Source organism: Pseudocercospora fijiensis (assembly GCF_000340215.1).
Source record: "Pseudocercospora fijiensis CIRAD86 unplaced genomic scaffold MYCFIscaffold_2, whole genome shotgun sequence".
NCBI lineage: Eukaryota > Fungi > Ascomycota > Dothideomycetes > Mycosphaerellales > Mycosphaerellaceae > Pseudocercospora > Pseudocercospora fijiensis.
The window spans coordinates 3,996,972-4,005,978 of NW_006921533.1; the positions used below are offsets into that span (position 1 = coordinate 3,996,972).

General features: G+C 53.4%; 3 protein-coding genes across 3 annotated transcripts in view; 2 read left to right on the forward strand and 1 right to left on the reverse strand.

The window, feature by feature from the left end:
• The first annotated feature begins 2 nt into the window (after positions 1 to 2).
• On the forward strand, positions 3 to 6,012 carry MYCFIDRAFT_52553 (uncharacterized protein). Its single transcript, XM_007924371.1, has 4 exons — positions 3 to 2,408; positions 2,481 to 2,678; positions 2,715 to 5,317; positions 5,406 to 6,012. The coding sequence occupies exons 1-3, from the start codon at positions 78 to 80 to the stop codon at positions 4,368 to 4,370; spliced, it is 4,185 nt and encodes a 1,394-aa protein (XP_007922562.1). The 5' UTR covers positions 3 to 77; the 3' UTR covers positions 4,371 to 5,317; positions 5,406 to 6,012.
• MYCFIDRAFT_151217 (uncharacterized protein) lies at positions 5,816 to 7,359 on the reverse strand (the record flags this gene model as incomplete). The annotated part of the gene is made up of 6 exons (XM_007925374.1): positions 5,816 to 6,494; positions 6,551 to 6,630; positions 6,681 to 6,727; positions 6,776 to 7,088; positions 7,154 to 7,236; positions 7,305 to 7,359. The coding sequence occupies 6 exons, from the start codon at positions 7,357 to 7,359 to the stop codon at positions 5,816 to 5,818; spliced, it is 1,257 nt and encodes a 418-aa protein (XP_007923565.1).
• Positions 7,360 to 7,817: 458 nt separating this feature from the next.
• Positions 7,818 to 9,007, forward strand: part of MYCFIDRAFT_186517 (uncharacterized protein) — a gene marked incomplete at both ends in the record, with an annotated part of 1,640 nt that continues 450 nt past the window's right edge. The window contains one exon of the mRNA XM_007925375.1: positions 7,818 to 8,967. Coding sequence (XP_007923566.1) covers positions 7,818 to 8,967 — 1,150 coding nt within the window. The remainder of the gene's footprint in view (positions 8,968 to 9,007) is intronic.

The window sequence follows — 9,007 nt, forward strand, 5'->3', positions numbered from 1 at the left end:
GGCGCAGCAGGCAGGCGCAGCGTCCGGCGGTGTCGCGTGCTCAAAGCGAGTTTGGGCGGCGCGCAAAGCCGAAGCAGATGAATGGCAAGGCCGGCGATGGCGAGGAAGACATCATGCGACATGGCTGGGAGGCCCAGCTGCAGAACGAGGAGGCCGCGAAGAACCTCAGCGAGAATTTCTTCATGTACTACGAGGACAAGCGGCACGAGACTGCGGGCAATCTGCCTCCCGATTTTGACCCCAAGAACCTTGTGACGGAATGGCGCATGAAGGACCGCCTTAAGACGGCGTCTGCTCTGCTCGCTGTGTGTCTGAACGTGGGTGTCGATCCGCCAGACGTGATCAAGACCAACCCTTGTGCGCGTTTGGAGTGCTGGGTCGATCCTGTTCCGCCCGACAGTTCGAACCAGAACTCCAACAACACCAATGCGCAGATTGGCAAGAACCTCCAGTCCCAGTATGAGAATCTATCGCTGAGGACGCGATATAAAGTCATTCTGGATCCGACCATCGAGGAGCTCAAGAAGTACACGACATCGCTTCGCAGGACAGCACACGCAGAGCGTATCTTGTTCCACTACAACGGCCACGGAGTACCGAAGCCGACGCAGAGCGGAGAGGTGTGGTGCTTTAATAGAAGCTATACTCAATACATCCCGATCAGTCTGTACGATCTACAGGAGTGGGTCGGCGCCCCGGGACTCTGGGTCTGGGACTGTAGCGCGGCGGGCGGCATCATTCAAGGCTTTCTTGACGCCGCGCAAAAGCACAGCACGAACCAACAGGACGTCTTGAGGCGAGATCCAAACCGGTCCCAACAACAACCCCTCGTTAGGTGGGAGGATTGCATTCACCTTGCCGCCTGTCGCGAGAACGAAACTCTTCCCACCAACCCGGAGCTGCCCGCCGACCTCTTTACTTCATGCCTCACTACGCCCATCATGATGGCAGTGCGTTATTTCATTCTTCAGAACCCTCTCAGAACAACATTTGTCACACTTGACCAGGCACGAAACATACCCGGCAAAGTCAGCGAGCGTAGGACGCCGCTGGGTGAGCTGAACTGGATATTCACTGCCATTACTGACACGATCGCATGGAACTGCCTCGAAAAACCGTTGTTTAAGAAGCTCTTTAGGCAAGATCTGATGGTCGCAGCCCTCTTTCGCAACTTTCTCCTCGCACAACGAGTAATGCGCATGTTTCATTGCCATCCACAGTCATATCCTGCAATACCAGCAACTCACGATCATCCACTTTGGAAGAGTTGGGATCTGGCGGTGGAAATGATCTTGGCCCAATTGCCAGGCCTGATCGAGCAGCAGAAAGCCCAGGAAGCCGCAACCGAGACGCAACCAAATGGTCCGAACGGCCAACCGCAGCAGACGCCGGAGCTCGAATATGAGCACTCAACCTTCTTCTCGGATCAGCTCACTGCCTTCGAAATATACTTGAACGCTGCGCCTAGCAACCCCGGCTCTGCAGGATATGCGAAGCCACCGGAGCAACTCCCAATCGTGTTACAAGTCCTGCTCTCTCAAATTCATCGGCTGCGTGCTTTGGTATTGCTCTCCAAATTCCTCGATCTAGGTCCGTGGGCTGTAAATCTGGCGCTCAGCATTGGCATATTTCCCTACGTCCTCAAACTTCTTCAATCACAGGCGACAGAGCTCAAGGCACCTATGGTGTTCATTTGGGCCCGGATCCTGGCTGTTGATCAATCATGTCAGTCTGATCTGCTCAAAGATCAGGGCTACTCATACTTCACCAACATATTGGTCCAGACGAGTGGAATACCTCTCGGAAACATCGCAGAACATCGAGCGATGTGTGTCTTTGTCATCGCCATGTTCTGCAAGGACTTCAAGCAAGGCAAGGCTGCGTGTCTCGACAGCAATCCCGAGATCATCGATCAGTGTCTCGCCCACTTGCTTGACATGGAGAATCCTTTACTTCGACAATTCAGTCTCCTCTGCTTGAGCAATCTGTGCCGCGACTTCCCTGCTGCAAAGCAGGCTTTTCTGGAGCTCGGTGCCCACGATCGAATATGTGATCGAAGCCACGACCCAGTCCCCGAAGTTCGGACGGCTTGTCTCAATGTACTAACTAGCTTCGTCGCTACTGGTGACGTTAATCCGGCCATTATTGAAATAGAAGAGACACTGGTGGGAATCATCATCTCCATGGGAATGGATGGATCGGTCATGGTCCGGAAAGAGCTTACAGTCTTCTACTCAGAATATGTGAAGAAGTATCAGAATCGATTCCACTGCGCAGCCTTTGAACAGCTTCAGGAGGAATTGGACAAGAAGGATGGAAAAGAGCAAGTTGCCGATGATTTCCTCGCCATGCAGGAAGAGAGTGCTTTTGATTCGGCTGGCTCGAACGGCAACCTGTCTCTGAACGGCGTGCGAGCTGCTCACCAAAGAAGCGTCTCTGCTACGGTCGCCGAGGATGACAGAGCACGGCCCATGCAGAAGCCGAGAAGGGCAGAGCTGTCGTTAGGCACCGTGTATCGCGCGGTGTGGAGGCAAGTGATGAGTCTTTCTACAGACCCACATCCGGAGGTTGCACGTAATGCTGGTGCCGTGGTTGATTACCTTCTCAATTCGCTGCTCGAAAGCCCCTTCGCGCCTCATGCGGAAGCGATCCTGGATCAATTGGAGAAGACCAGACCAGTGCTGGACCCGATTGTCACGACACCTGGTATTGAGTCTCTAAAGCAATCGAGATCCGTGCGAGACTCGAGACCGGAAACGCCGCCGAGCCCATCAGCGGCTTCAATATCTTCCAAAGCCGATAGCTACTTTGCTCTATCACGGACAGCAAGTGTAGCCGCTGCCCTGAAGAACATGGTTGGCTGGAAAACGCCTGCTGAGGTACCCAGCACCCCAGGCTCACCAACACATGCTCGACGAGGTTCAGCGATGAGCGCACATACGTTACCATACCGCTCGCGACCACTCACGCCGGCAGACGCAGCTCTCCTCCCTCCGGATGCATTGGATAATGTCCAGGGACCTCCACATCAACCGCGAGCCATGATTCCACCTACACCATATTTTCAGGACAGAGACAAGTCACATGTGCCTCAAATGCCGCTCAAGTCCACATTCTTTGACTGGTCAGCATCTTACTTCCGCGAGCCGCAGATGCGACCGTCTGAAGCAGACGAGCCTGGTTCGAAGGACTACAACGAGCGCTTATGGCGCCGGAATCGCAACGACAAGATCATTGCCTCGACGCAGCCTCTCAAAGAAGCCGCTGGGTCGCAAGGCTGGGACAAGCCTTGTGGATACTTCGGTATTGGCGCAGCACCTGTAAAGATGGTGTTCCATCAATTCGAGAATCACCTTGTCACCTCAGACGATCGAGACAGTATTGCAGTATGGGACTGGAAAGATGCAAGACAACTCGTCCGATTCAGCAACGGCAATCCGAAGGGCAGTCGAGTCACAGAGTTGCAGTTCATCAACGAAGATGATATGGCCATGCTAATGACCGGCTCGAGCGATGGAGTCGTCAAGATTTATCGCGACTACGATGATCCGAACAAGATCTCACAGGTCAGCTCCTTCCGCGCACTAAATGATCTTGTTCCTTCCGATCGCGGTGGATCTGGGCTCGTCTTCGATTGGCAACAGGGGCAGGGTAAAGCTCTGGTCGCTGGAGATGACAGGGTTGTGCGTGTGTGGCAGGTTGGTCAAGAGCTTTGCGTCAACGACATTCACACCCGATCTTCAGCATGCATCACTTCCTTGACTTCAGATCAAGTGGAGGGCAATGTGTTCGTCGCCGGATTCGGCAATGGCAGTGTCAAGGCCTACGATCAACGAAAACCTGGAGCCGAAACCATGGTTTTGGGGTGGAAAGAACATAGTTCTTGGATCGTCGGTGTACATCTTCAACGCGGTGGGGCCCGGGAATTGATCTCTGCTGAATCGAATGGAGGACTTCGTCTCTGGGATCTGAGGATGACGAAGTCCGTCGCTGCCCACGATCCTGCACCACGGACACGCGAGCCTAGAATGTTACGCGCGCTCTCCGTTCACGAACATGCTCCAGTCTTTGCAACTGGAGGCAAGGATCATACAATCCGTGTCTACAATACAAAGCTCCAGCTGCTGAGCAAGTTTGAGCCATACATGTCCTACTTGAGAGTCGGACTCTCGGGAGGCTCACAGCGCAATGCACCCATCACTGCCATGGCTTTCCATCCTCATCGCATGATGTTGGCGTGTGGCGCTGTAAATGATGGGCATGTAAATCTCTTCAAGTGCGATATCGATGAGCACAAGGAAGGGCACCTGCGAGGCGGAGATTCGGTCGTGGAAGAATGGGGTTCGACGTATGGTGGGAAGTTCAACTGAGACATCAAGTGCTCTCGGTGGAAAGTTGACGATTGTGAATAGTGTGCTTTTATGATGATGGGATTAGCAAGGAGTTCGGCGAGGCATAGCATGGACGATGAGCTCGAGCTCTAGGGAAGTGGCAATTTGAAACCAGAAACGCAGATTCAGGGATCCTTTGGAGCACGCGGGCGCGATTTCAATGTGTGAATGAGATGATACTAGCATTGCATGGTCCGATTTGTGACAACACGAGGTTTCCTGGGTGGACACATTGAGATTGAATGACGCGGTTGGATGTAGAAATCCGAGCGTGGATGCCAAGGTTTGCGCTCATCGTTTGAGCTGATAGTCATGCTATGGTAATGCGAATTACGGCCGTTCGTCTAAACATCAGTCCTCTCGTCTAGAGCGCTGCGAAGAGCCTGAAACCGTGGACTTCCCAAGCCCGTCACCGGATCCCAAGGTCTCGCTGCGGTTGCTGATCAATTCTCGCAGGAACACCACGAATTTGTCGTACGTCACGTCACGCCCTTCTGGGGACCGAACACGCCGCCCTTGTTGTAGACCCATCAACGTCTGAGTATCAAGCGCAGTCTCGAATTTAGGACCAACGCCCCGCTGATTCTCTGGATCTCCAGGAGCAAATCGTGTTGCTTCAGCCATATCTCCGTACCACAGGTTGCCGAGGAGGGTCGAAGTAGCTGTGTAGCGTGCTCGCAGCTGTCGGGCTTGTCCTGCATCTTGTTGAAATACCAGTATGCTAGGTTGAAGGCGCAAGCTCGGGCCCGTCATAGAGTCTGACGGTGATGAGCTTATCTTTCTAGGTGAGAAGAAGGAGCAAGATTATTCGGCTTATCTCCGTAGCCATCTGGCACACCGGGCGGGATCTGTAACTTGGTCTCGGTGGGCCGCTGGGAGAATATTACGTCCCGCATTGACCGCATGACCAGCCAGAACGTTTCGAGCTGGACTAGCAATTAGTAGCTGTCGCGTGTATCTCATCACTCCGTTCGTGAAAAGAGAGTAGATCTTCAGGCACGGTGAGAGACTTGCCATTGTATCTTCCTGTCGGTATTTTTTCTCTCTTCTATGTAGACTACTCAGATGCTCCGGATCAAGGATTGCAGCAGCAGCTGTCGAGGTGTCCAGAACGATCATTTCAGCGATTCCGATCGCAGTCACAGGTCTTCAGGAGGCGTGTAAGAATGGCACGCAAGTGCAGCCATGTTGATTCTTATCAGTGAGCCCAAGAGAGCAGTGCATTAATGCGGTCCTGTGCGCTCCCATGCAGTGATGGACTGGGCGCAGGGACGCGAGTTGACGCAAGCAGCCAGGATATTCAGGCACGCGTGCTCCCATTGGCTGTCCGTCAGCGCACGCAACGCAGCTGGTTGTTTTCGCCATAAGCAGTCAAGCGTGCTGCCCGAAACAGTATGTGGTCGTGTGCCTTGGAAATAACGACCTTAGGCAGCCTTTTTGGTGTCGACTGTCTTCGAGTCCGTCGATTCTGTCTCTGCGGTGTATGGGTGCTTGATCGTGAGGCACCAGATGTCCAGTGTGTCGCAAATGGAGACTATGACGTCCACAACGAAGCTGCCATAGACACCGACCGCAAGTCCTAAGCAGGTAAACACGAATGCAACCTGATAGACGCCGTCGCCAAGGGAGCTATACCAGCCAAGGCCGAGTTTCTCCAGCAGGACCTCTCCGAGTGAATCCAAAATACCGTAAATCAGAGGCAAGGCCAAAATATTTTGGTACGGGAAGGGAGACTTGGTAAGATGTGCAGTTATCATCTGGCCCACTGAGTAGGCGTTGATGAGTCCGACGTACAGCACGAATGGAATCAGATGGTTGTGGAGAATGTTTGGCTGAAGCGCAAGGTAGGAAGCGATCAGTGCCCATGATCCGAAGAAAGGCAATAGACCGAGTAAGGCCTCGCGAGCTTGTTCACCGCGCTCTCGTCTTGCTCGCATGACGTTGCACGAGCTCTCGAAAGTCGTGAACACAAGGACCAGGCCACCGTATACCATGTAGAAATCGCCAAAGTCCATTTCGTAGAGGAGATCAGGCAGGAAGCTCAGATGAGGTGCGCCAAGGGCTTGGAGCATTGGCTGTTGCCAATAGCTACCACCACTACAGCTTTTCTGTCAGTATGTCTTTGATACTCATCATGGTATTGTCACGCAGAAACATACGTGTATGCCGTGATCGCGTACACAACGCACAAGGTCAGTATGCCCTCCACCGGGCCCGACACAAGGCCGAGAGTCAAGGTCTGGCATCACATTAGCCTCGTTGAAAGAGCGATCGCATGCAGGTGCGTACTTTGGTGTGATATTCATCCCACGTCTGTACGTAAAAGGTAAGAAGACCTACGAAGGTCAGCGAAATTCCGAAGGGGACCCTGAACATGGACATACAAGCGAAGAGCACCAGCACCGTCCTCCAACCCTGACCAAATTGCATGGCTGCGGCGAAAAGGAGCACCTCCAGACTTGTGTTCAACGCGTCAACGCCATGGTCGAAGAGCTCGCCCAAAGGACCGCTTGGGCGTGTTCGACGTGCCTGGGTGCCATCGATGGCGTCAAAGTTCTGATACAGGAAGAGCCCGATGGACCACGACAGATAGACCCAAGAGGGGCAGTCCTGGTCCAAGGTGGGGGTGTAGTAGAGCATTGTCAGGATGTTGGCAATCACAAAGCCGAATCCGCTCAGAGTTATTGCGTTGGGCGCCTGTTTGCTCCCGATGGATTAGCAATGCTCTCGGGCTTGGCCGTACGCGTGCATGCTCGACTGACCATGGACGGCGGAAACAGCTTGATGACCTGGCTCCACCAGTATGGCTTCAGCAGATATTGCGAGATCAGACTTCTGTCGACGCCTGCACATGGCGTCAGCGATGATGCCGACCGAGCTCGTGAAGTCGCGCGATTTCGGTGGCATACTCACTTGAGTACTTGTACTCGTTCAGCCTTTCAAGCTGCTTGACCCTTATGTATCCCATCTCGGCCGTGGTGTTGCGCGGTATGAGTAGTGAGACGGCGTGTTTTGGAGGCCCGAATTCGATGTCACCTGATATACGCGTGAGCTGGTTGCTCTTGCCCGTGCCGCTTTTTCGTGAAGATGACGTGACGTGACGACGCGAAGCGTGCGCGCTCCAGCCAAGACTTCTGTCACTCAATTCTTTTTGCCCTCATGGCTGCTGCACGTCGTCATTCACTTTCTATACCACTCCTTTCACCTCAATACGCACACAATAATCAGTGCCTACCCCAATCATGGCCATTTGTGCCTCCCCAGATCGTGCAGCTTGGTGAATTGACTGGTCGGACACCTGCCAACATGCCTCCTCCTGTTCGACAAGAGTCGAGCATGCCTTTGCTCGCTGACGAGCCCAGCAACAGGCATCGCCCGAGCCACGCACGAGGGTACTCCCAAGATCTCGAAGAAAGACCGGTCGCCATGCAGAGCCCCGACGAGGACTCAGATGGGAATCCACTCAGTGCCTTGGAGAAGAAGTATCGAGTCGTGGACCAAGAAATAGACAGCCATGGAATGGGACGCTATCAGTGCTTTGTGTGGACACTGTGTGGCCTAGGATACCTCCTTGACCTGCTCTACGCGCAGGCTTTCGGCCTGGTGTTGGGTGCCGTACAACAAGAGTTTGGCTTCTCGCCGGGCGAGAGTGGGAATATTAGTGTTGCTTTTTCTGCCGGTCTTACTGCTGGAGCATTCTTCTGGGGCATAATGGGAGATGTCGTTGGCAGACGTTGGGTTTTCAATCTGACGTGTCTCTTTAGCGCTGCTTTTGGAGCTGGCCTAGGAGCGAGTAACAACTATGCCACATTCCTGCTTCTCACCGTCTTCATAGGTTTTGGAGTGGGCGGCAACATCCCAATCGACACGACAATCTGCCTGGAATTCATTCCCTCCAATCGCCGCTTCCTTCTGGCAATGTTGTCGATATTCCAGCCGATTGGTGTGGTCATGACAAGCGTCATCGCTTATGGCTTCGTTCCGTCGCACTCTTGCGAGCCCAATTTCAGCATGGACAATGCCTTACCCTCCTGCAATAACGTGTCCAATGGCGAGGCATGCTGCCGACCAGAAGATAATCGAGGCTGGAGATATGTTCTGTACACGGTTGGAGCTATCAATGTCCTTGTTTTCCTTTCACGTTTCGTCGTCTTCAATGTCAGAGAGTCACCAAAATTCCTGCTCAGCAAAGGACAAGACCAAAAGGCGCTCGCAGTCTTGCAAAGCGTGTCGAAGGTGAACAAGAAGAAATGCGGGTTGACGATCCAGGACTTTCAATCTGCGGACACCCTATCCGACTCTGACTCCGGTGGCTCTCGAAAGTCTCTGCTTGACCCTAGGCACTGGAAGGACGAGAGCAAGAAAGAGCTCAGTCGTTACAAGCAGCTTTTCCAGGGCAAGCAGATGGCTCGCATCACTATCCTTGTGTGGTTGACATACATCTGCGACTTTTGGGGCTTTACTCTCGCCGGCCACTACTTTCCCAAGATCATTGCTCTGAAAGACGCCGAAGTTTCTCTCACGCTCGAACAAACCTATCGAAACTATATCGCCATATATGCTCCGGGAATTGCTGGTGTGTGATCGGCGCGATGATGATTCGACTCCTAGATGGC